Source organism: Lutra lutra, chromosome X (assembly GCF_902655055.1).
Source record: "Lutra lutra chromosome X, mLutLut1.2, whole genome shotgun sequence".
NCBI lineage: Eukaryota > Metazoa > Chordata > Mammalia > Carnivora > Mustelidae > Lutra > Lutra lutra.
Genome location: NC_062296.1, coordinates 53,215,187 through 53,242,260, shown reverse-complemented (window position 1 = coordinate 53,242,260; position 27,074 = coordinate 53,215,187). Strand labels below are relative to the sequence as shown.

General features: G+C 39.9%; 1 protein-coding gene and 1 long non-coding RNA gene across 5 annotated transcripts in view; one reads left to right on the top strand and one right to left on the bottom strand.

Moving 5' to 3' along the window:
• Nucleotides 1-19,446, bottom strand: part of FAM120C (family with sequence similarity 120C) — a 132,202-nt gene extending 112,756 nt beyond the window's left edge. For 3 of the 4 annotated variants that reach the window (XM_047716930.1, XM_047716932.1, XM_047716933.1), the window contains exon 1: nucleotides 18,607-19,446. In XM_047716930.1, the coding sequence (XP_047572886.1) occupies nucleotides 18,607-19,299 (693 nt within the window). In that variant the 5' untranslated portion in view covers nucleotides 19,300-19,446. Of the gene's footprint in view, nucleotides 1-10,489; nucleotides 10,629-18,606 lie in introns of all 4 variants that reach the window. The other variant, XR_007124928.1, reaches the window with a different exon arrangement.
• LOC125092444 (uncharacterized) overlaps nucleotides 19,210-27,074 on the top strand; it is a 27,543-nt gene continuing 19,678 nt past the window's right edge. The window contains exon 1 of the long non-coding RNA XR_007124929.1: nucleotides 19,210-19,340. This is a non-coding gene — a long non-coding RNA (uncharacterized LOC125092444). The remainder of the gene's footprint in view (nucleotides 19,341-27,074) is intronic.

Genomic DNA, 27,074 nt, shown 5'->3' with positions numbered 1-27,074 from the left:
TATATTCCAATTATTAAAAAGCAGAACTAGAATTCAAATTCAGCTGTCTACAAAGCCCATGCTCCCTAAATCTCACTTTTAAAACGTATGGAAAATTTTAAACACACAAAGGTAAAGGAAATACCATAACGAATTTCTATGATACCATTATCCTGTTTCAATCACTATCAATGTTAAGTCATTGTTTCATCTACTATGCTGCCCTTTTGTTCTGGCATTTTAATTTTTTTTAAAGATTTTATTTATTTATTTGTCAGAGAGAGAGAGAGGGAGAGAGAGTGAGCGAGCACAGGCAGACAGAGTGGCAGGCAGAGGGAGAAGCAGGCTCCCTGCCGAGCAAGGAGCCCGATGTGGGACTCAATCCCAGGCTGCTGGGATCATGACCTGAGCCGAACGCAGCCACCCAACCAACTGAGCCACCCAGGCGTCCCTGTTCTGGCATCTTTAAATGCACTTTTTAAGTCATGACTAAAAAAAAAAAACACATAAAATTCACCATCTGAACCATTTTTAAGTGTATAGTTCAATAGTGTTAGATTAATAACACTGTTGTGAAACACATCTCCAAAACTTTTTAATCTTGCAAATCTGAAACTCTATACCCATTAAACAACTCCCGATTTTCACCTCTCCCCCAGCTCCTGGCAACCCCCTTCCACTTTCTATGAATTTGACTACTTTAGATACCTCATATAAGTGGAATCATACAGTATTTGTCTTTTTATGACTGACTTTTTTCACTCAACATAATGTCCTTCAAATTCATTCACACTATAGTATGTGACAGGTTTTCTTTTTAAGGCTGAATAATTTTCCATTCTATGTACACACCACAATTTCTTCCCCTGTTAATGAATGGACTTATGGGTTACTTCCACTTCTTGGCTATTATGACTAACACTGCTGTAAACATAGATGTGAAAAATATCTCTTCAAAATCCTGTTTTCAGGGGTGCCTGTGTGGCTCAGTGATTAAGCATCTGCCTTTGGCTCAGGTCATGATTCCGGGGTCCTGGGATCGAGCCCCACATGGGGCTCCCTGCTCAGCGGGAAGCCTACTTCTCCCTCCCCCACTCCTCCTGCTCATGTTCCCTCTCGCTGTCTCTCGCTCTCTCTCTCTCTCTGTCAAATAAATAAATAAATAAATCTTTAAAAAACAAAACAAAATCGTGTTTTCAGTTCTTTTGGGTAAATACTCAGAAGTGGAATTGCTGAATCACATAGTAGTTTCATTTTTAATTTTTAAAAAGAACTTCCATATTGCTTTTCATAGAGGTTGCTTGATTTTATATTCCCACCAACAATGCACAAGGTTCTAACCTCTCCACAACCTCACAAAAACTTCTTTTCCTTTCTTTTTTATAGTAGCAATCCCAATGAGTATGAGGTGGTATCTCATTTTCATTTGCATTTCTCTGATAGTTAATGATGCTGAACATCTTTTCATATGATTGTTGGTCATTTCTGGCATAGTTTCAAGCAAATTCCAGATATCAAATCACCTATAAATACTTCTTTATCTGTAACAGATGAAGAGTTAAAAAAAGAACACACAAAACTATCATTTCACCAAAATTAACAAGTTTTTTAATATCTTAATATCCAGTTCCTACTCTATTTTCCAAGATTACCTTAAAAATGTCTTTTGACAGCTGGTTTGTTCAAATCAGGATCCCAGTAAGGTCCACATGCTGCACTTGGTTGATATGGCTTCTAACTATCTTAATTTTAACAGTTGCCCCTGCCTTTATTAAATGCCATTTACCTGTTGCAAAAAACATAACTCACTTTTTAAATTACAAAGATAATATGGATTATTCTACAGATGGTGTTGAGATAACCGGACATTTGTTTGAGAACAATAAGATAGATCCATTCCTCACATTTTAACTAGGATAACCATAAAAATAATAGAAGATTTCATGGGAATTTTTAAAAATATAATTTCACAGTGAGGAAAATTTATGTATAAGAGAAAACCCAGTAAGAGTAAAGAGGAAGATCAATCCTCTTGACTAAATAAAAATAAAACATTTCTGTTTGGGAAAAGCCAAAGTACGTAAACTCAAAAGACAATTGACAAACTGCAAAAAAACCTGCAACTCATAGTATAGAGGGTTAATTTCTCTAATAGAAAAGAAAAAACCTAACAACACAAGAAAACAGTTCACACACAAAAAAAATGAAAAAACAAATTGATTGTAAGCATGTAAGAAGATGATCAAATTCACTTGTGATAAGAAGGGAAAATTAAAACAATACTGAAAGACGATATTTCAACTATAACATTACCAAATATTATACTGGTAAGGGAAACAGGCACACACAAATATTGAAGGTAGGCATGTAAATGATATAATCTCTATGGAGAAAAATTTGGCAAGATCTGTCAAAATTACAAATGCACATATCCTTTGACCCAGTAATTTTGCTTCTATGGAATGATCTTTTAGATATGTAAAGTACTTGGAACAACACAAGTGCTTAGGTATTGGCAAGAGCACTGCAAATGTACAAGTATTCGTTATAGTATTATTATAATAGCTGAAAACTGGAAAAAATCTAACTGCCCATCAATAAGAGACTAGTTATTTAAGTTATTACATATACATACAACGGAATAGGGTGGAACCATAAAATATAAGCACAAAACTTTTATGTACTCACATGGAAAAATCATGATATAGTAAATAGAAAAGCAAAATACAAATTATGTATAGTATGCTACTATTTTTTGAAATGTATATTTATGGTGTGTGTAGCAAGTAGTTTTAATATTTGCTCTCATAGGCATACTAACTTTGGAATAATACACAACTAACTGATTATATTGGTCAACTCTGGAGAAAAGAATCTAGTGACTATGGACAGGGGTGAAAGGGAGATTTTAATCAAATATCCTTTTGTACCTTTTGAATATTTATAATGTGAATTGCAATACTTAATACAAAAGATAAAATACAACTGAATAAAAGAATATACTCCAGATAAAAAAAATAAAAAATACAGAAAGGTATATGGTGAAAAGTAATACAGGGATGCATCAGAGATATTGTGGGTTCAGTTCCAGCACACTGCAATAAAGCAAGTATCTCAATAAAGCAAGCCAAATGAATTTTTTAGTTTCCCAGTGCATATAAGTTATGTTTACACTATACTGTAGTCTATTAAGTGCGCAACAGCATTATGTCTCCAAGTATATTCCTTAGTTCAAAAATCCTTTATTGTTAAAAAATACTAACAATTATCTGAGCTACAAGTCATAATAATTTTGGTGGAGCAGGGTTTTGCCTCGATGTTCATGGCTGCTGGCTGGTCAGGGTGGTGGATGCTGAAGGCTGGGGTGGCTGTGGCAATTTCTAAAGACAGTAATGAAGTTTGTCACACAGACTGACTCTTCCTTTCAGGAATATTTCTCTGTAGCACCTGGTGCCATTTGATAGCATTTTACCCACGGTAAAATTTCTTTCAAAAGTGGAGTCGATCCCTCAAATCCTGCCACTGCTTATCAACTAAGTTTATGTAATATTCTAAACCACTTGGTGTCATTGCAACAATCTTCCCAGCATCTTCACCAGGAGCACATTCCATCTCAAGAAACTACTTTCTGTGCTCATCTATAAGAGAGAACTCCTCACCCGTTGATTTTATTTTGAGATTGCAGCAATTTAGTCACATGTTCAGGTTTCACCTCTAATTCCAATTCTCTTGCTTTTTCTACCATATCTGCAAAGTACTTCCTCTGTTGGTTTTGAATACCTCAAAGTCATCCATGAGGGTTGGAATCAACTTATTCTGAACTTTCAATAATGTTGATATGTTGACTTCTTCCCATGAATCATGAGTATTCTTAAAGGCATCTAGTATTCCAGATGGCATCTAATATCCTAGATGTCAATTCTTCCCAGAAGATTTTCAGTTTACTCTGCCCAGATCCATCAGAGGAATCACTACCTATGTCAGCTATAGCCTTACAAAATTTCTTAAATAACAAGACTTGAAAATTGAAATTATTCTTTAATTCATGGGCTGCAGAATGGGTGCTGTGTTAGAAAGCCTGAAAACAACATTAATTTGGTGTATATCTCCATCAGAGCTCTTGGGTAACCAGGTACACTGTCAATGGGCAGTCATATTTTCAAAGGATTCTTTTTCTGAGCAGTAGGTCTCACCTATGGGCTTAAAATAGTCAGTGAACCATGTTGTAAACAGATGTGGTGTCATCCAGGCTTTGTTCTTCCATTTATAGGACACAGGCAAAGTATATTTACCATAATTCTTAAGGGCTCTAGGATTTTCAGAATGGTAAATGAGCACTGGCTTCACCTTAAATTTACCAGCCGCATTTGCCCCTAACAAGTTAGCCTGTCCTTTGTAGATTTGAAGCCAGGCATTGACTTCTCCTCTCTAGATATGAAAGTCCTAGATGGCATGTTTTTCCAATAGAAGGCTATTTCACATACATGGAAAACCTGTTTAATGTAGCCTCCTTCAAGGAATACCTTAGCTAGATCTTCTGGATGACTTGCTGCAGCTTCTACATCAGCACTTGCTGCTTTACCATACAGTTTTATGTTCTGGAGATGAATTCTTTCCTTAAAGACTACGAACCAACCTCTACTAGCTTCAAGCTTTTCTTCTATAGCTTCTTAGAATTAAGGAGAATTAGGTTCTTCCTCTGGATTAGGCTTTGACTTAAGGGGATGTTGGAGCTGGCTTGATTCAGCAAATGCTGTTGGAAAAATGGTACCAACAGACTTGATGCAGGGTTGTCAGAAATCTCCAATTTGTAAAAAAAAAAAAAGCAGTGTCTGAAATGCAATAAAGCAAAGGGCAATAAAATGAGGTATGCCTGTAGTCCTTTTACCCCCATTCACTAAAGGTAATAATTATTTCAGGTCTCTCCTCTGAGAAGTATGATTAAGTAGATCTAGGGCTAGACTGGGAATATATTTCTTAGACCATTTTATTGAGGTATGATTGACATACAAATAGCTGTACACAATTAATGTATATAATTCAAGTTTAGAGATAAGAATCATCACCATGGTCTATGCCATAAACATACCCATAACCCCCAGAAGTTTCTTCCTGCCCTCTTATTTCTTGTGATAAAAGCACTTAAAATAAGATTTACTGTCTTAGCAAAGTTCTAAGTAACTTATTAATCATGAGCACTATGCTATACAGATCTCTAGGACTCATTTGTCTTCTATAACCAAAACTTTGCACCCTTTGACTAATACTTCCCCAATACTCCTTCCTGACAGATCCTGGCCACCACCATTCTACTCTCTGCGTCTGTGAGTGACAATTTTAGATTCCTCATATAAGTGGTATCATGAAGGACTTGTCCTTCTGTGTCTGGCTTATTTCACTTAGCATGACGTCCTCCAGGTTATCCATGTTGTCCCAAATGGCAGGATTTCCTTTTGTGAGGCTGAATAATATTCTACTGTCTGTATAAACCATATTTTCTCTATTTATTCATCCAACAATGAACACTTAGGTTACTTTCAAGAACCCCAGGTGATTGTCATGATGAGGCAAGTTGAAGAAACAGTGCTCTCTAGTCAGATCACACCGCGTGGCAATTTATTTTTTCGCAAAATATCTAGACTTATCTGATGGCAATTAAATCCTGACCAGGGAAAGGAAGAAGCCTTCTAGCCACAATGCTCCTCAGAATAGCTGAGTACCCTGGCTCCATTTCCATGTGTGATGACTGCTGCCACTTGTAAGCAGACTGACTTCCAGTTCCTGGTTCAAACTGATTCAGTTATTTGTTAACCTTGCAATTTTTCAAGAGACTAAAATGATTTAGGTGAGTTTAAACAACATACCCAAAATACTTAGAAAAGAAGCACACTTGAACTTTAAAGAAAGTAAGAGTTGAGATTCTGAACAAGGCCTATAGCTTTTAATTGCTAGCTCACTCTTCAGTACAACAAATACGAATTGAAGGCCTTCTAAGTGCCAGGATGCAGACGGCACAGAGTAAGACACTTAATATACATGTTAAGAAGTTATTACCACAGGATGCCATGGAAACATAAAGGAAAGGGACTTAACCAGTCAATGAGGCAATGCTATCCATAGGATACAACACTTTTATTTATAAAACTCAAGGGAAAACAACTCTCTGAGAAAAGTTTAATGTCTCATTTCACTTTGTAAGTCAAGGGGAGGGGTGGATTATGTTTAAGTCCACTTTAGCAGTAGAAATATGGACAGTTTAGTCTACGGCCATACCACCCTGAACGCACCCGATCTCGTCTGATCTTGGAAGCTAAGCAGGGTCGGGCCTGGTTAGTACTTGGATGGGAGAAATATGGACAGTTTACATTTCAGCTGCAAGGTCTTTGTGCCTTGGAGTCTAACTACTGAAAAAAGGGAGACCAAAACTACTATTGAAACAAATTTTCATCACTACATACTGTGTAGCCCAGCAACTGGTAAGAGACCAAACTGAGAGTCATGAAGCTAAAGAATACAGAACTCAAAAGTAAAAACAGCAGTAATTAAAAAAAAGAAAAAACAATTTAAGGCAACATCAACAAACTGGCCTTCTCTCCTGACTGCAGTAATCTCAACTATCTACAACCCTACAACCCTACAACACATGCATTGTATAATCTTTGCCATTAAATATCTCCATCAGACGAGAGATAGAACACTGATCCAATGTTGGTAAAGGCTATTAAGGTACTAGTTTTAATTTGCAAATACCCAATATTAGTAACCTCAATTACTATGAAGCTTTGTGGTTCATTTGGGGGCTAGAGACTCTACTTTGAGAGTAACTTCTACCATTGGAAGATATAGCAGGAATTTCAGTATCTAGTGGACCTTTGCTTAAATTCCAGTGATGGGTAAGTCATGGGCAAGTCACTTAGCTTCTTCATCTATAAAGTCGAGATTTTGCAAATTCCTGATTTTAAGACTTAGAAATTACTCATAAATTATTGAACACATCTGAAACTAATGATGTACTATAAGTTGGCTAATTGAATTTAAATAAAAAAGACTTAGAAATTATATAAAATACCTTACATGTAGGATCTGAAAAAGTGGTTATAAAATAAATTATAGTCTGTTAATTTTGCAGAGATGAAGCCTGTAGTGTGTACTAATCTCTGTAGGTCCTGAGAAATCATTTGAGACAAGTAGATACCAATATAGGCTACCTGTTCTGCCCAAAGCAAATTTTAACGATTGAGAAATCAGAAAGCCTGTTACAAAAATAGAAAAAGTTCATTATTACATTTGTGTGTTTGTGATTTATTCTCCTTTAACTTGGAACAGGAGGTCTGATGCCTTTCTTACATACCAAGAGGTCAATGTTAGGTCTTATATTTTTGTGTTAAGATGTGCAACACAGAATTTAGCCTTTGGGGGTGCCTGGGTGGCTCAGTGGGTTAAAGCCTCTGCCTTCAGCTCAGGTCATGATTCCAGGGTCCTGGGATCAAGCCCCGCATCGGGCTCTCTGCTCATCGGGGAGCCTTCTTCCTCCTCTCTCTGCCTGCTTCTCTGCCTGCTTGTGATCTCTGTCTGTCAAATAAATAAATAAAATCTTTAAAAAAAAGAGAGAGAGAATTTAGCCTTTGGTCCCTTCATTGGGAATGATTAATTTTATCCTATTTCATAATGGAAAACAGCTGTTTAGAAATGCAGGCATTTCTTAACAGACATTTTACACAGTGCTTTTTTATATATTTAGGATAACAACTCCCAAGATATTTGTAGAATTCTGGTATTCCAATGATATCGTGCTTCATTTTCAGTACCATCGTACAGTAATTCAGTATCACCATTGCAGCTCTTCTTTCACACCATGAACATTAATTGAGAAAGGCTAACTGAACAATATTAGTTCCTTTTCATAAAATATAATACCAGAGAGCCTTTCCTGGAATGCAAAAGACAATTCCGCAATTTTGGGGATATAGTTCAGGCCATCACTTTCACTTCTTGGAAACGAATTTCAGCACAGTAAAGAAGCCAGTTTATCACCCACCAAATGAGTTTCTCAAAGGCATAATTTTGCTAGGAATGAGCAAATACAACCATGCATTTGTGAAGCTACTTTTGAATAAATCTGCTTTTATTCAGAGTGCCTAGATGAGTTGCAATGTCAAGCAAACGGATCAAATATTTTATTTCAATCTTTGCTAATGCACTGAATGGCCTTTGGATGCCAAACAAGTCCCCCCTGCCCCGCCTTTTTTTCCAGTATCTTCGCTACCATGCCTCAACTAAGCCAATCAATCTATATATAATAGGTCAGATTTCCATAATGTCTAGCATCTAATAAATCAAAGTATTCAACTGTGTTTGGTGTAAACCACAATGTTAACCACTAGATCCTGACATAATTTATTTTGAACATTTCCGCACAAAAACAGAATCCCTAAGAAGTGACACAATGAAAAGCTTTAAGTCCTTATAAAGTATTTCTGCTTCAGATTGAAGTATTCTGAGCCCAAGATTAACACTACCATTTGCAGAAGCACTATCTGTAGTTATAATTTTGACCAACCTATACTAAAAATTTCAAGACTTTCCTCAACACACAAAATCCAGGTTTTTCTGAATGTACCCGTCACAGACTCCAAGTCCAAAAGAGTCAGATTCCACCAAAATTCTTAACACATAAATTTTATCTAGGTGCAGTTGTTCTCAAACTTTAGGGTGCATCAAAATCAGCTAGAGGGCTTGTTAAAACAGACTGACAAGCCCCATATTCAGTTTCTGACTCAGTAGGTCTAAACCAGGGCCCGAGAATCTGCATTTCCAGTTTCCAGGTGATATAGTACTGTTGGTCAGGGACCATACTTTGAGAACTATTAGCTAGGCACATAGTTAAGTGTATAGGTATTTGGGTAGTGTTTAGATCTCTTGTAACTAGCTGCAATTTAAAACTTCACAAAACTTCTTGACCCAATTTGTCCTAAAAGCGTTCAGCCACCAATCTTTAACATCCTGAGCAACAGTATTTCCTATCTTTACAAATGATTGTTTATGATGTAATTTTTTCTGTACTCAACAGACAACTTTTTTCTTAAACCACCACCTATGAAAGACTTTCAAGCCCTGGCAAATTCTTCATTCACTATATAAATGCAATTCATAGCAGTATCACTTATTCTGTTTGTATTCCAAAACACAACCTATTGAAATTCCAAGCCCCCTTAAAACCTCTTTTTGTTTCAGGACTCCTCATTTTTATACTAGTCATGCTTCTTACAATGGTTTATTTTAAAACGGTCTCTTAAACTGCAGTATTTCAACACATATATTTTATTTAGATATAATATAGAGGAATATGTGACCTTCTTCAGTTGATACTGTCAGCTTTTTGATTTGAGAGAGACAGAGGCAGAGAGAGAAAGAGAGAGAGAAAAGACGATGCCTCAAGCCCGATGACTGCTTCTTGCCTTAGGGCATAAAATATATGTAAACTTAAGTGTATTCTTTGTGATGTAAGAGTGCCTAGAAGATGGACTGGTCTATTCTTATAGCTCTGGTTCAGATGCTTTGGGTGTGCTAAGAAATATTCGATAGACCAAATTTAAGCCTTACATAGTGACCTTATATGAAGATTTATCTGTAAAAATTGTCCTTCTTATAGACATGCCTGCCTATGTGCAAACTGGCAAAAGGAAGTTTCCCAAAGTTAAAAGATACCTTGGTTAAGAATTTGAAGCATATTTTAGTGTTTTAAAAATTTCATTATCTAACAAAACAATCCTTCATTCTTTCAACCAATGCTTTTTACAGCTTGGTATGTGTCCAAATACTGTGTAAGGAGATGCAAAGATGAATGAAATATGGTCCCTTCCATCAAGTCACCTGCATATAACAGATAATCACAATGTATTACAGTATAAGCCAATGGAAATATGTAAAGAGTACTATGGGAACACAGGAGGGACTGAAATTAATACAAACTAACACATATGTAAAGTATGTTCCCATACATTATACCCAGTAGTTTTCTTGATTGTCCTGGGAAACATGGTATTACTTCCTTATCCATTTTATAAATGAAGATCTTCAAAATGAAATAATAAATTACCCAAGATCCAACTAGTGACCTGAATCCAAGTCTCTGGACTTCAACTCATTTGCTCTTTTCATTACAGCACAAATCCCTTGTCACTGAATTAGAAGAAAAAATTGTGATTTTTAAATATGTGACCTTCTTGTATAATTTTTTGTCAATTTTCATAGATGTGGGTACAAGAAATATTTCATGCTTACCAAAACTACTATAAAAAAGTACAAGCACAGCAATCAATGGTGTTTTCATTATCTATGTAACAAATTACCCCCAAAACTTAGTGGCTTAATAAAACATTTATTATCTCATAGTATCTGTGGGCATGGCTTAACTGGGTCCTCTGGCTCAGGCTGCAATCTGGGTATTAGCAGGTCTGCAGTCATCTCAAGGCTCAACTGGGGAGGATCCGCTTCCAAGCTCACTCACTTGGCTGTTGGCAGGATTCAGTTTCTTGCAGGTTGTTGGACTGAGGGCCTCAGTTCCTCACTGGCTGTTAGTTGGAGGCTGCCCTCAGTTTCTTGTCATGTGGGCCTCTCCATAGGGCAGTTCACAACATGGCAGCTTGCTTCATCAGAGTGATCAAGCAAGAAAAGCCAGAGAGAGAAAAAGAGAGTGCAAACAAGATGGAAGTCACAGTGGTTTTTTTTTATAACCTCATCTTGAAAGCGACATCTGATCACTGCTTCAGTCTGCTCATTAGAAACTAGTCACTAGGGGGGCGTCTGGGTGGCTTAGTCAGTTAAGTATCTGCCTTCAACTCAGGTCATGATCCCAGGGTCCTGGGATGGAGCCCCACATTGGGCTCCCTGCTCTGTGGGGAGTCTGCTTCTCCCTCTCCCTATGTCCCACCCCCCACCCCGCTCATGCTGTCTGTCTTCAATAAATTTTTTTTTTTTTTTTTTTTTTTTTTAAGAAACAAGTCATTAGGTCCAGCACACGCACAAGGGATAGGGGGCGATAACACAAGAATGTGAATACCAGGAGGTGGGGAACATTGGGAGCCAATGTTAGAAGTTTGCTATCATGAATGGCAAGAGGCACTTGGTCACTGTGTCAGGGAGACACCATGGAACAGTAGAGATTCCAATAAATGAAGACCATGTGGCTAAGCAAAAGGGTGCAATCAATGTTGCCAAAGGATCTGACATTTCACAAGTGGTTGGAAAGTCAGACTTTTCTGTAACATTTCACAATTTTTAAAATACTGGCAACAAATTCTTATTTTTTAAAAAAGAAATGTGTTCATATGATACAAGTTAAATAGAAGGAAGTGAAAAATTATTCAACTAGATGATGCCTTAATATTCAGTCCAAACCTGCTGCTTGATTTCAGATTCTGATAAACACTACTGGTCAACAAAAATCAATGAAGTTCTTTTAAGAAATATGTGGGCCTATCAGCTGCCAGTCTGCCATCTTTGCCATAACCTTTGTAATTTCCTTCATGGTACAGGTAAAAAGGCAAGGGTTTTGGTGTCTGGTATGCATGTCCTGGTTCTGCCACTTTCATTGACCATGTTACTGGGCCTATGACAAGGGTCAGAGAAATGATCCTCAGGGCTCATACTATATTTTTGTACTTGTCTCCCCTACCAGACAACATTGTCCTGGAGAGAGACAGAGAGACAATCTCCCTGACATCAACACTCCCTTATCTCACTTCCCTGTTTCATTTTCCTCCATAGCACTTACTATACCACCTAAAACACTATGTATTCTTTTTATCTTGTTTATTGTTTATCCTCCCCATTAGAATGTAAAGTTCATAAGATCACAAATCCATTTTGTTCACTACTTTATCTTCACAATCTTGAACTGTGCATACAGTAGAAGCCCAATAAATACTCGCTGGCTGAATGAATTCCATTGTTCATAGTACTGGTCTCCCAAAAAGTAGATGCTCAAAAAAATGTTACTTGAAGTGAAAACCACTCACTGTCCTGGTAAGACAAATGCGGTGAAATGAGGCCAGAGAATGGCAGGCAGATTATGAAGGACCCTGCGTGCCATGCCATGTCAATCTTAAAACATGAAAGTAAAATGAAACTTGTTCAACTTAATTGGCATATAAGATACTTTGTGCGAATAGCTGCTGGCATTTATATAGCATTTACTATGTGCCAGGTAATGTAATAAGCGCTAATGTTAAATTATTTAAGACTTAAAACGAAGTGTGTGATGCAGGTATTATTACTACCCTTATCTTCCAGATGAGGAAACGAAGGCACAGAGAGGTTGATTTGCCTAAGTTTACATACCTAGTAGGTAGAAGAACAAGGATTTAGACCCACACAGTCTGGTTCCAATGCTCTTAGCCATTATGCTACAGAAACTAAATATAAAGAAACTAAATATAAGAAACATGTTCTGAAAAAGTTTAATTTAAAATGCAACTATACGGTTTTACAGTATGTTAAAGATGAAGGATTTTGGTGTCAAAAATATTTAGGTTTGTATCTCGGCTCAATCATGTTCTAGCAATGCAATCTCAGGCCAGTAGCTATGCTGAGTCTGTTTTTATTTTAGTCATAAAAATGGAGATTAATACATATCCTGAGTGGTGGTTATGAGGATTAAATGGCATAATGAATCTATATAAGGTATCCAGCCCATGTGGTTGCTATTATTACTACCACCAAGAGGGACTTTATAAATATATTGCTAAGCAGCTACCAAACTTAGTTAACAGAGTTTTGTAATTCCATTTGGAATTTAAGTTGACTTACATGGAATTAATATATAACATCATGAAACACTGATTTTAAATTCTTCCTTATCTGACCTTTAAAGGTCTCTGTAGTCAGTCAATCAACTATAATCTCACTCTCTCCCAAAAACCATTATTGTATACAATGCGTCAAGCCCTGGAAGCAAATCCCTGCCCTCATGGAATTCAATTAAAAGAGAATTATATACAAACTCTAGGTTATAAAATAAGTTAAGTTTTGGGGACGTAATGTACCACATGGGAAAAAAAAAGAGAGAATTACATGTGATATGAAAATACTATGAAAGAGAAAAAAATGAGAGGTTAAAGAGCATTTGGGCAGCATATCATTCATGTTGGCTGGGAAAGATGCATAGTGATAATTTTTGAACAATCTGCAGGAATTTTCTATGTAAGGGTGAGAGTAACATAGGCAAAGCACTAGGTGAGCACACCGTAAGCCTAGGAAACTAAAAAGATTAGGATGGTTGGGACACTCCAATGGCTGGAACAGGTGTGGGCAGAGGTAAGCACCAAATAAGGCTGGACAGAGTTTGGAATCAGACTGGAAAAGGCCCTGTCTCCCATGCTGAGAAGTCTGGACTTGGGAGGGTAGGCAAAAAGCAGCCAGTGGGTATCTTTGAGCACACAACAAAGTCAGCTTTGGTCTTCAGGATGGTATCCCTGACAGCAATGGTTAAGAGGGACTATAGTCCAGAAAATGGCAGAGAAAAAGTTAAGCTATTTTCATGGTTCAGATAAGAAATGATGCAGCTTGGAATAAGGCAATGGGAGTGGAACTGGCTGGATGCTGGAGACATTTTTAAGACAGAAGTGACAGGACCAGGTAACCAACTGAATATGGGAAGTGACAGGAGAGTAAAGAATTAAAGACTCCATCATCTCTGGCTTGAAATAGATAAAAGACAATGTTCAAACAAAAAGAGAATACTGGGAATATAACAAGTTCTCGGGGAAAATAATGAGCTCCATCTTGAATATTTTTAAGGTTAAAAGACCTATAACACATTGAGTAGTAGAGCTGAAAAGGTATGTCAAAAGCTCATGAGGCAGTTTGGGTGTAGAGAAAGAGCTACAGGAATCATCAAAATATAGTTCATATTTAAAACCATAATAATGGTAAGATTGCTCAGGAAATGAATATAGAAGAATATGACTAGGACAGAAGGCTTGAGAGCACTGAGGCTTAAGAAAGTAGGCGAAGGAGGAGCAACTTAGGAAAGGAGAAAGAACTTGAGACTTATAAAGAGAATGAGAAGTGTGTAGCATTATGAAATCCAAGGAAGGCAATTCAAGGAAAGGATGGCTCAACAGTGTCAATTATCTCAGAAGACCAAAAAAGGTTAAGAGTGGAAATGGATATGGCAGCGTGAGAATGGTGACATCAGATATCAAGCGGCAACAGGCTAGAGAATGGGAATTAATAGTCTTCTTTGTTCATAAATAATGGTTAAAAGGGAAGAATGGGATAAGAATAATGGCTTAAGGGAATGAAAAAGTAAAGGCAAAGTTTTTGTTGTTTAAAGGTTACTTGTTTATGCTCTAAGTGCAAGAACCAGAGGGAGAGACTGAAAATTCAAAAAAGGAAGAGACTGCTGTGACTCACTCACTTGGCACTTAGCTTACACATGTGCTTTATATTGGTAGTACTATACATTTAGCAATGCTGGCACAAACTAAGTGCTCAACAAGTTGACTTCTTATTGTTTTTCTTCGTGTATTTATGCATATTATCTGGTCAATAAAAGTGTACAATCTTACACAAGAATATACAAAAAGAAGGAAACAGTGTGGTGGAATTGTGGAAAGGGACTTAGAACAACACAGACCCAGAACAAGAACATTTATCCAGCACTTAGCAGTATACAGACCAAAGAAAAATAATTTCACCTCTTTGCACCTCAGTTATTCAACTGTTAAAAATGGGAAGAATACTGTGCATTCTTGCAAGCTTGTAAGGAATAAATGAGATATTTAAGAAGCACATTATGTACAACTTGGTGCTCAAGAAGTAGTAATAATAATTATTATAATCATTTTTTCCTACCATTAGAGCACCTAGAAGTGTCCCTGACTTTTCAGAATGTGTCTATAACTAAGGGTAAATAAATAACCCAGAAGTACAGCAGCCATTGCTCTACTATATTTCAGAGAATGAAAGCATAAAATGATATCAGCTTTTGGTCAGACTTTTCAAAACTTTGATCGTTCTTGTACCACCAACATGATTTCTGCCACATCCAAGTACTGCAACTTAATACTCTTCTTTAAATCAACTCGTTTTTAACGGTCCCATTCTAAAGAATTATAACTGTGAAGTGGTGGGGTTTGATGTTTTCTCTTTTTTTTTCTAATGTACATTAACTATTAAAACAAAACATTCATCCCCAAAACCACCCGAGTCATCTCCCAAACTACAATCTAAAACTGCTTTTGGCTGCTCTACTTTTCAGACCCTTAAGAAGAGAACAGGCTAGCAGCTGGTCAGTATACTTAATTTTCCTGCCATTAACAATTGCCACTACAAAGGTTTGCAGAACATACTAAAGAAACCAACCAAATAACAAAGTTTACGCCAATAATATACGCTGAATCTTCTCATGGGAAGTCTTATGTTGTCTAAAGCTAAATGGACAACCTAGCAATTTATCTTTTATTTAATCCCTCAACCTTTATTTTCTCAATTACAAATGAAAATGAGATTAGGAATAAAGCCCAATTTTGTGGCCTAGGCTGAAGAACAAAACCAAGGCGAGGAAAAATAAAGTAGTGGGTTTTGTTGTGAAGCACTTAGCAGTTCAGTTGAAAGAAATGGTAGCCATGCAGATCATCCAAAGTGAAAAACTACTATCTTCAAGATAGTGGAACACTCCTCTATAAAGGCAAACCATGATCAGTTATCAACCAATACTTTTTAAATCTATACTATAAACCAGGAAGCTCTCCTTCACTCCAACAATAAAAATCACCAACCAGAACGAGGAAAGAGAACTTCATTCACTGAGAACAACTACAGATACTTTACAAATATGATTTTGGAGCCAGTCTTAAATCCACTCTATTAAGACCCACACTACGCATTTTTAAAAAGTTACTCCCTACAATCCACTCTCTTAGAGTTATTGGCCTATTCATTCAGGGGTAAAAAAAACTGTATCCTAAACCTAAAATATTCAGGACATTATGGAGAATATGAAAAGATCAAAGAATCTGTTTACAATCTAGCATAGGGAATAAGATTTATATATTCCTCAAATGGTTGTTCTCAGGATCGTTGGGAATTTTTTCCCCAATACTGTATTATGAAAAACTTAATAGGACAAAGTTGAAATTTTGCAGTGAGCACACAAACACCCACCACTGAGATTCTACTATTTTCACTATACTTGGTTTATCAATCCATCTTATTAGGATGAACTACTGGGATTTTACAAATGAGACTGTGTAAAAGAGAATTTTGGTAGGCCATAGTAAGGCTGCTTCTCAAAACTTTTGATTGATAGGGTGCATGAACAAAAAAAGTTTGGAAACCACAAATCCACACTCAGTGTTTAACTCTCCTGCCAACCTACAATCAAAATCCATTCAGATCTCATGGCTGGCCATTTATGTTTCCACACCCTTGCCCACTACCTGAACTATATCCTTCCCAGCCCTCTTTCAAGGCTCAGCCCAATCTGTGAAGCCTTTCCCAGCTTTCAAACCCTCATTCAGAATTAACCATGCCCCCTGTAGGGGCCATATTTTTCATCAATTGTAATTAGCTCACAGTATCTCCAACTTGGTTTTGTCTTTTACTAAACTGACCTCCGTAAGTACTGAGATTCCCTTTTTTACGTCTGAATCCTCGGCAACAGGCATGGTACCTAGCCTACAGCAAGCAATAAATGAATATAAATAAATGACTCAGACCTGTCTTTACCAGGAACCAGGGAAGATTTTAGGTGAGTATGGAAAGGATCTAATAATCACATTGGCACTTTAGATTTGTCTTAGAGCACTGTTAAGATCATGAGCTCTGGAGTCAGACTGCCCCGGCATGAATCCTGGAATTTCAGCTCTGCCGTTTATTGCTGGGTGACTTTGGGCAACTTTCTAAACCTCCTGTGCCTTAGTTTCTTATTTGGAAAACAGGGATAATACTGCTTCACAGGTTATTGTGAGGATCAAATGAAATAATTTTGTTGTTAAAGCACACAGATTAGCGCCTGGCACATATAGTCAGTCACTGTCACCAGCAACCAGGTTAACAGTGACACTGAGGTAAAAAGTCCTTAAAGCTTGGGTGGCAGCAATGAAAACAAAGTAAAAAGAATCCTTATGAATGAAGAATCTACTGAAAAATGTTCAGTCAGGAAGGCAAACAAATGAATGTTGTATTTTTTTGCTACTGTGTTTGGGATAGCTCTTTACTAAAAATTTTGTTATTAAAAACAGCTATAATCTATCCAATCCAGACACAGATTTGATGATGTGCACAAGGAGTTCTAGCATGAATGGACTGTAGTCACAAACTCTATGACCACTGCAAGCTTCTTGATGCAGGTTTTCCAGTCTCTCAGATGAGATTTTTTTCCTCCACATTACTCCACCCAGGACCATTTCTTTATGATTCTCACAATTCCCTGTCCTGTCTTCCAATTGTGACCACGTACCCAAGAGCCTTGGTTGGAAAATGGGTTTGAGGTTTTGTCCTACCCAACCCTGTACTACTTTTTCTTCTTCCTGCCCACCTCCTTTACTTCTCAAGCCTTGCTATTCTCCACACGTAAGAACTTGAAACCTAAGAGTATGGGAAAGCAACAGAGCAACAGGAATGGTGCCAAGAACTGGGGAATGCTGCCAAGCTCTTCTCTGCGCCCCATATGCAGTGACCAACTACATGCAGAGATTGGATTTAACTGCCCATGGGGCCTCACATGCTTGATATTCCTTTTTGCTCCTGTTCATTCTCTTTCTCCCACTTAAAGTAGCCCTCCCAAACCCATAACCCATTCAAATCCAATCCATCCCTGAAGAACTAGAGATCCATCTTCTTCAAGTCTCCCCTGACCCTTTTAGCCCATAGATATACCCTCCCACACAGATTCTGTACTTACAGTCTGTACCATAAAGCATAATCGCATACACACTTATACCATTAAATAAATTTCATGTTTATATATTTGGTTTTCCACCGGCAGGAAACCATGACTCACAGTCCCTTAAACCCCTCACTCTCAGTGGTCTAACACTTGTTGAACAGTGACTGAATCAGTGGGTTTTTTTTTTTTTTTATTTGTTTCGGTTAAGGCAGGAGGAGCTAGAGGCATGTTGAAATGAAAAAGGCTGAATGGACAGATGGGTAAAAAAAAAAAGCGCACAGGGTCAAAATGGGGGGAAAAAGTTGTAGAAGAAAGGTATTCGATTATCTGCTTAATTGATTTGTTGCCAGGTTGGAAAGAGACATACTTAAGAGAGATGCCAAGTAGAAAACTGTGGAAAAAGGCATGTCAGCTTGAGGCAGAAGACAGCAGGAGAGAGATGGGATCACAAAAGAAATTCAGCTAAAACCCAGAGACAGGCCACTGGATAAGTGAAGATAAGGGGAGTTACTGGGATGACATGGGTAGACGTGGTTGTGTTGGTGAGCGAACCAGTGGGGGGGGGGGTATGAAAGGGTGGGTAGATGGATAAAATGATAAAGGTTAAGCAAGTGGATTAGCTGATTAGGCGGTGAGTAGATGGGGGACAGGTTAGCAAGTGGGTGGTTAGGTGTTTAGCTGGGAGGGAATAGGTGTGGGGCATATTATTTAAGATCCGGCCCCTCCCTCACCTTGACCCGGAAGCGGATGAGTGCTAGCCTCACGCAGTGGCTCAGGCAGGCCGGTGGCAGGAACCAGGCCCGTGGAGGAGGGGTGCCCTTGTTGCCCACGTGTCCCACGATCAGTTGCGCTGTCTGCCGTTCGGCCTGGCACCGACGGCCCCATTCGGCCAGCCGGTCCTTTCCCAGGCCCCCGGGGAACATGACCACCAGCTCCAGGCCGTCGCCGCCGGGATAGGCACAAGCCTGGCATAGCGCTGACAAGTAGCCCAGCATGGCGTTCCATTGGCCGCCACACACCCAGTCCGTCTGGTAGCCACCATAAAGCCGCGGAAGCGCCGAGCCCGCGTCCACAAGCACCCGGGCCCCGGGCAGCGGAGGGGGCGGCGGCGGCAGCGGCGGGTACAGCCCAGGGTGCGCTTGGCCGTGGTGGTGGAAGTGGTGAGCGGGGTGATGGTGCCGAGTCGGCCCCGCGCCCCCGGAGTAGGCACCCAAGGCAGCGGGCGGGAGCGGCGGTTGCAGAGGCGCGGAGCCCCTGGTGGTGCGTGGAGCCCCGGGCGCTAGTGCTGCCGTAGGCGGCAGCTGACGATGCTGGTGCTGTTGCTGCTGGCGCGAGACCGTGCGCGCGAGTTTGAGGAGGTCCACGGGCACCACGGCCCCGGGACAACGCTTCTCCAGGAACTCTTGGAAGCCCTGGACGCCCATGCTTCGTCGGTGGGCAGACGAGACAGCGGCTGCGCGAGCAGGTTAGGCGGCGATCTGGGCGCGAAGCTGGGGGCGGGCGCCTGCGCACTCCGCGGGGGGCGAGAGGGGCGGGAAAAGGATTCCCGAGGGGAGGGGTGAGCGAGCGAGGGGATGAGGGCGGGGTGGGGAGGAGACCACAGATCGGATTTGGCTGGGGAGAAGGAGGCCGACCCGATTTAGGAGAGGCTGGGAGGATAAGAGCAATGACGGGCTCTACTGACTTCTCTCTCCCCCCCCCCTCACCGGCCGCTCTTCACCGCTTCAAAAGGGGTGAAGCTTCTTCCTTCCACCTCCGGGAGCCATGTTGTCTCGTCTTCTCTATGGTACACGCTTTCCAGCTGCGGGAGGGGGAGCCGGGCAGGGCGGAGGGGCATCCTGGGAGTTGTAGTCTTCTTTATGGTCTCAGGATGCAGTCCAGGAACAAGATTACCACCTCTTTCTGCCCTAGCGCTCACAGGATCCGAGATGGCGGGGAGTGATATGTGTTTAGGATTTGCACTCCAATTCCCTCTATCCGCCGAGTTGCTTCAGGATATTTACCGCCTTTCCCAGGAAAAGGAATTTGGGGGAGGGAGTGATGCATCATGGGAAAGGAAGTAGCGTGGATTGAGATCAGCTAAACAACGCTAAAATTCGCTAGGAGGGAGCGTTTTCCTTTGCGGGGGGGGGTGGGGTGGGATAATATGCGTAGTTTTTAAATGAATGCGATGGGACATATGAAATTTAAGTGCTAACCAACATTTCTTTAGTAACCCACGTAACTTTTTTTTTTAAGATTTTATTTAGTTATTTGACAGAAATCACAAGTAGGCAGAGAGGCAGGCAGAGAGAGAGGAAGGGAAGCAGGCACCCTGCTGAGCAGAGAGCCCGACGCGGGGCTTGATCCCAGGACCCTGAGACCATGACCTGAGCCGAAGGCAGAGGCTTAACCCACTGAGCCACCCAGGCGCCCCCCCACGTAACTTTTAACACCGTAATTCTTCGAAGAGTTGTTGACCCCAATTTATGAGTGGTGAAATCGACATTATTTGCCCAACCCAATGCAGAGACAAAGTGAAATTGAGTATCACTTTTTTTTTTTTTTTTTCAGAAAGTTTTTGGTCAGGGAATAAGCACCAACACAGATTAAACTGCAAGTTGTACCTTTCCACTATTCATTGAGCTACAGCGTCGTATAGTTTGGATCTTTGTTTCCAAATCTCACTGAATCTGTCAGGGAGCTCTTGCAGAGTAATTGCAAGGGCTACAATTGCAGATGTACAGAATTTTAGAAAAAAAAAAAGATTTTCAGCCTGCTTCTCAGTTGATTCTGAGGTAGCAGTAACTGGCTTTTAGGGCCCACTCTTTTAGCGGGAGGAGGGCAGAAAACAAGATCTGTTTTATAATGATGAGTAGTAGCCAGATCTGGCTTGGAACATAATGAAAGATGGGAGGTAATAGCAGGCAGAGTTAGAATGCAGAAGTGCAGAACCCAAGAGTAGTCAAGATGAATGAAGTTTGAGAACAGTCTAGTAGGATTCAAAAGCTGAAAATGCTTCAAGCTCCATAAAGGAATTTATCATAAAAGAACAAGACAGAACAAGCTAGATTGGCAAGGAATAAATAGATGGTGAAGCAGTGCACACAGATAACTCTTCAAAACGAGCAGTGAAAGAGCACAGTGGCTTGAAGGGATGAAAGATGGAAACAATACAAGTTTTCTAGTCAGTAAACACCTATTGGATTGTCTCTCAACCCTCATTTTCTGAGAATTGACCCTCCTACCATTGACAGAGTTACAGCAAAAACTGCCACGTTCTTATAACCATAGCTGAATGGTACAAAGGCAGTCCAAGCTGGGTCAATTAGAATCTCATTCCCTGGGGGCGCCTGGGTGGCTCAGTGGGTTAAAGCCTCTGCCTTCGGCTCAGCTCATGATCCCGGGATCCTGGGATCAAGCCCCGCATCATCATCGGGCTCTCTGCCAGTGGGGAGCCTGCTTCCCCCCTCCCCCTGCCTACTTGTGATCTCTGTCAAATAAATAAATAAACTCTTTAAAGAAAAAAAAGAATCTCATTCCCTAGAAAATTGGAATTGGGCCAGAGAGATCAGTTTTTCTCTAAGCATAAAACTTGGAAGCTGTCAGCAATTTTACCACAGAGGGACAGAAATAAAATATACTGGTCTATAGAAAGTGAAGAAAAATGCAGATTCCCAGCATAGAAATGAGAGATAGTCTTCGTGTTTAAGTTCCAGGTTCTTTATCATTCCTGAAGCATTTTTGGTCCTGTGAGGCAACCCCATATCCTTACTATTACTATTTTTCAGGCAGAATTGGGTTAGAAACTACTTACAAAAACACATACACACACAAAAAAAACACACTTCAAGAACTGATATGAGAAATGGAGTGTGACAACTTACAGACCCTAAAATATGGAACTGGCAGAGACTGGAGATCTCCCACATCAGTTAATGGGAAGTTGGCATTCTGTGGTATTTGGCAGTGAAGCAGTTGCTTATTGCTCTTGGGACTCAAAACAGAGCAGCCCTTCTGCCTGTATCAAGAGATGTGCAATTGCTGAGTGTCCGATTTTTGTGGGCTTTGCTGACTTAGAGCAGTGAACTCTCTCATGTCAAATGTTTCACTGATTAGGAAATTGCCATCTAGGTAATTGGAATGAGGTTATCTGTATAAGCCTTATAGATTCCTTGTTCTCCAAATCCCCCAAGTGTGATGCTGTCTCCCTCTGTAAATGCATTCAGCTGGAATGCAAGGAAGAGAGGATAGGTGTAACACACCCAAAGAAGATTAGAAAAGAGGGATGGGGTGGCTGGGTTGCTCAGTCAGTTAAGCGCCAGACTCTTCATTTTGGCTCAGGCTGTGATTGTCATGGGATCAAGCCCCGTGTTAGGCTGGGTGCTCAGTACAGAGTCTATTTCTTCCTCTCCCACACTCTCACTCTCATAAATAAAATCTTTAAAGAGAGACACAGAGAAAGACACCTCATAGCTTCGAACTCAGCCTATTATTATCTACCCAAGCTCTGAACTGGAGACCTTAAGCAGAATGCCAGAGGGAATAAGCCAAATCATTAGGTAGAGTGCTAAGAGATAGAACCTGCAACATGATGAGCCAGGCTATTCCCTTTAGTAGATCTGAAGATTCAAAGAGAATACTTTGACAAGATGCTTGGACTTGTTATTAGCATTCTGAGTCCCCTCAAATGAAATCCACAGGCAGTCAAATGAAGTTTTGAGGAAGTTGTATCACCAGAAAATCTTTTATCTAGTGAATAGGGACCGTAAACAGTGATTTTCAAAGTATGGTCCCTGGACCAGCACATCAGCATCACCTTCAAACTCAGAAATTCTCAGGCGTCACCTCAGACCTGTAGAATCAGAAACTCTGTGAGTGGGGCCAGCAATCTGTGTTTTAAGTAATATCAAAGATAAACAAAACTCGACATTAGTTAAAGCAGTGAAAGCTGGGTCAGGAGGGCACTTGTGATGAACACTGGGTGTTATATGTAAGTGATGAATCACTAAATTTTACTCCTGAAACCAATTTTACCATATATGTTAACTAGAATTTAAATAAAAACTTGAAATAATAAAAAAAAAAAAAGGTAGCGAGAACAGATTTTGTTCTGTAACCAGTAGGGGAAATCAGTAGGGGAAAAAGCTGGGCTCTGTTCCCACTTGTGCAGAGTTGACTGGGTGTTTTAAAGGGAGGATGAGGGAGGACAGAGAAAAAGGGGGCAGGGGCTCAAGTAGAGTCAGGGAAGTGAAAAAATTACAAAAAGTGGGTAAGAGTGCAAAAGCGATTAGGCCAGGTAGGTCTCCTAGCTGGCAATTATCAAAGTTAGGGTACTATTCCTACAGAGACTTCAAGATAGAGGCTCTAGCCTTCCTGATGATTACATTTCAATGGAACGGCTCTCAGGTCCTTAAGAAATATCTTTCTGAGCTGTGAGAAATACATACACATCTCAAGGGGGGAAAGGAAGAACTAACAATTGTAAGCCCTTTTTAGTAAACGCTCTAAAAAAGGGAAGTCAGGGTCCTATCTTTAAGTGTTGGCTAGAGCAACAGCCCTGAGCTTTCCAGATAGGAAATGGGTCATCTCAGGAACCAGCCTTAGGCTGCTAGAAGCCATACTAAGTTTGGCCAAGTCTCTTGGCGTAGGTGTTTGAAGGGAGTGTTTGTGTTGAGAAAAGTATTCATAGGTCTCTCACCTCCAGGTGACTGTAATGCACTCTTAAGCATGAGAATCACTGCTCTTCTAGAACATGCCATAGGTCCAAGTACAGATGGTTAAGTGAGAAGGTGCATTAGTAAATTGACTCCCCAAAGTTTTTTTTTTTAAGATTTTATTTATTTATTTGACAGACAGCGAGATCACAAGTAGGCAGAGAGGCAGGCAGAGAGAGGGGAGGAAGCAGGTTCCCCGCCAAGCAGAGAGCCTGATGCAGGGCTCGATCCCAGTACCCTGAGATCATGACCTGAGCCTAAGGCAGAGGCTTTAACCCACTGAGCCACCCAGGTGACCCCAAAAGTTTTTCTATGCCTGTAATTTATTTCCTTTATTCCTATCCGGGTGGAAATGGTGCATACTTGGACCTGGTGGCTAATAATGGTGTGCCCCTCTGCTTTCCTAAAAGGGAATGCAGATTTTAATGGTGGTTAATCGATTTCTCTATTTCTCATGTTAGATCTATTGGTTGCAGTTAAGTTTACTAAAGGTTGCGGGATCAAGAGGAGCCACATTTAGGTTGTCACTGAAGAAGATGAGGAAGGGGCATGTCTACCCTATGCTGTTGCTTCTGGATGCAGAAGTTGCAAGTGACTTGCACTTATCCATGGATTCTGTTAGGTATGGGAATTTTTGGAATTGTAGATATGGGGGAAATGGCATGTGTTTATGGGCAGATAAGTGGAGTATAGGTAAACATCTGGTGTTTTGTCTTCCCAGTACCCCTTTTCTACCACCTTCTCTGCCTTATCCTCATGGTTGTAGCAGGAGCCATCCTTTATGTACCTTCACAGAGAATTTGGGATTGAGCTGAAGAGTGAAAAATCCTGGCTGCATTCAACCACTTTATTTGTTCCTCAGGTCCATCTGCATTATCCCTGGGTTTTGTGAGACACCACTATCTTTATAATAAATTCCTCTTTTTGCTTAAGCTTGTTCAAATTGGATTTCTATTACTTGTACACAAGAGTCTTAACATACCTAATACAGGAGAAACTTTATACTCCATAGGCCAGAGAGGGTAGAGATAACATAGGCCAAAGCCCTGAAAGCAGAAGGGGATAGTAGATGTCACAGAACAGTATTTAAGGTGCGTGCTTTGGAGCCAAGGTCTGGGTCCCAATATTAGTTCAACTCCTTATTAGCTATCTAACTTTAACAAGTTACTTAGCCTTTTGATCCCTTACTGTAACTGTGAAATAGATATCATTAATATCTGTGTGATAGAATGTGAAATAGAAATCATTAATTCATTCAACAGATTTGGTCCCTACTACATGCCAGGAATAAAGGTGGACACTGGGAGAAAGCAGTTTTTGGCAGTCAAGGAGCTTAGAAGGGAGATGGATACTTACCTCAGAAGCTTATGGAGATTAAATGATGTAGAGTGCTTAGCATAATAAGTGGCACAGTACGCACCTAAATGAATGTTCATTCTTATCATGAAGAGTGGAGAGAAGCATCAGGAGTTTGCCTGGAGAGCTCACATTGGACTCAATTTTCTGGAATCTTACACTTAAGTAGCAACTAGCTCTTTAGTGTCTGCAAGGGGCCCACTTAGCTTTCTCTATCGCCCAGAACCTTGGGGCCTGTTTGAGAGGCTATAAGCTCATATGGTTATAGGAAATAGTTAATTAGAAGGTCTAATGAGGCTGCCATATTTCTTGTTTTTCTTGAACCAGCAACTCTAATAGCAGGCAGGGAAGTCATTTGATTAGTAAACAATGACAGTGGTTCTCAACCCTAATTATATTAATATGTGGATGTAACAGTACTGGTTGTAGGGATGGGACACAGACACATTATTTTAAATTGTAGTAAAATACATACAACAAAATTTACCATCTTCACCATTTTTAAGTGTGCAATAATGTTAAGTACATTCACATTGTTGTGCTTTATGTAGCTCCCCAGGCAGGTAATTTTAATATGCAGTCAGGGTTGAGAACCTCTGAACTGGAATGGAGAAAACTTACAAATACTGGTTTAATTTCTGAGGCTATTTCTTCATTAGTAACATGCATGCCAGCTAGTCCTTTGCAATTCTTCATCTATCTATCACAAGGTCCTGCTCCTATTTGGACCATTACCTATGCTATACATCTTCATTTCTGTCTTGAGCTTCTGTTGTAAGACCCCACCCCCTTTTTCACTACTACTACTACTACTACTACTACTACTACTACTACTACTACTACTACTTCAGCTCCTTCAAAACACTTTAGGCACAGACAGTTCTGCCATCTCAATTCTTTTATCTAGTGGTACACATTTTTTTCCCTCAAATTATTTTCATATAGGGCTTTTGCAATATTAAATGAAGGCCAAATTAAAGGATTTTTTTTAAAGATTTTATCCATTTATTTGACAGAGATCACAAGTAGGCAGGGGATGGGGGGAGAGCAGGCTCCCTGCTGAGCAGAGAGCCTGATGTGGGGCTCAATCCCAGGACTCTGGGATCATGATCTGAGCTGAAGGCAGAGGCTTTAACCCTCTGGGCCACCCAGGCGCCCCAGTGATGCACATTTTAAGTGGGTTTTATATTGTCTTATTCCCCAACTTAAACACTTTCACCTCTGGACCTCACTCTGTTACATCATCTAGGACCTTTTGGGCCAATACCTAATCTCTTCCACCAACAGATTTCACATTGACTCACCGGTTGGGTTCAGTTTTGTCACCTGTTTCCTCTTCTCTTAAAATAGTGATAATGTAAGGTCCCTTGAGCAGTCATTACTATTATTTGAGCACACCTACTATGTACAAGGTATAGTGCTAAGCCGTCTCTTTGCTTTTTCATTTAGTCTGGAAACAATCTGACTGAGGCAGCTATCCTTTTTATAGAAAAGGAAATCAAAGTGGAAAAGTTAAGCAGTGTTCCCAAGTTTACAAAGCCAGAATACAAATCTGGGTCTGTTGGACTCTAAAAATTCTATCTGTATTAACCCAAACTGAAGGCAGACGCTCAACCAACTGAGCCACCCAGGCACCCCTAAAAATATTTTTTAAATCCTCAGCTAACCTTGGGTATTTTTGGTCTCTAACTCTTCCTCCAGGGCTGGTTGCATAAATATATGCACAGTTCTTCTAAGTTATCAAGTGAACAAGTGATTGGACCTCATTTGGCAGTTTCCTAAGTCATTGTAGTGTAGTAAATGAGAGATGTGGGAGGGAAATTTCCAAATATACTTTTTTCCCTAAACATGTACCATAAACATTGTCAACATGAAAGGAAATCTTAGTAAGTTTGTGCAAAGGGCACATTTTGAATCCTTGTTTGTACCATAAACACAGTTCTACTCCTGAAATGATGAAACAAGCACTGGATATAACCTCATGAAAGACATGTAAAAAGAGCACCTACTAATCCTGATTAATAGATGGAAACTTATTGTAAATGTATGTGGATTATTTTTCCAACAGTGTATCTGAGAGTTGTATGGCCTGGGGTTTTTCCCATGAGCTTGGGAGTCAGACAGACCTAGGTTTAGGTCCAGGCTTC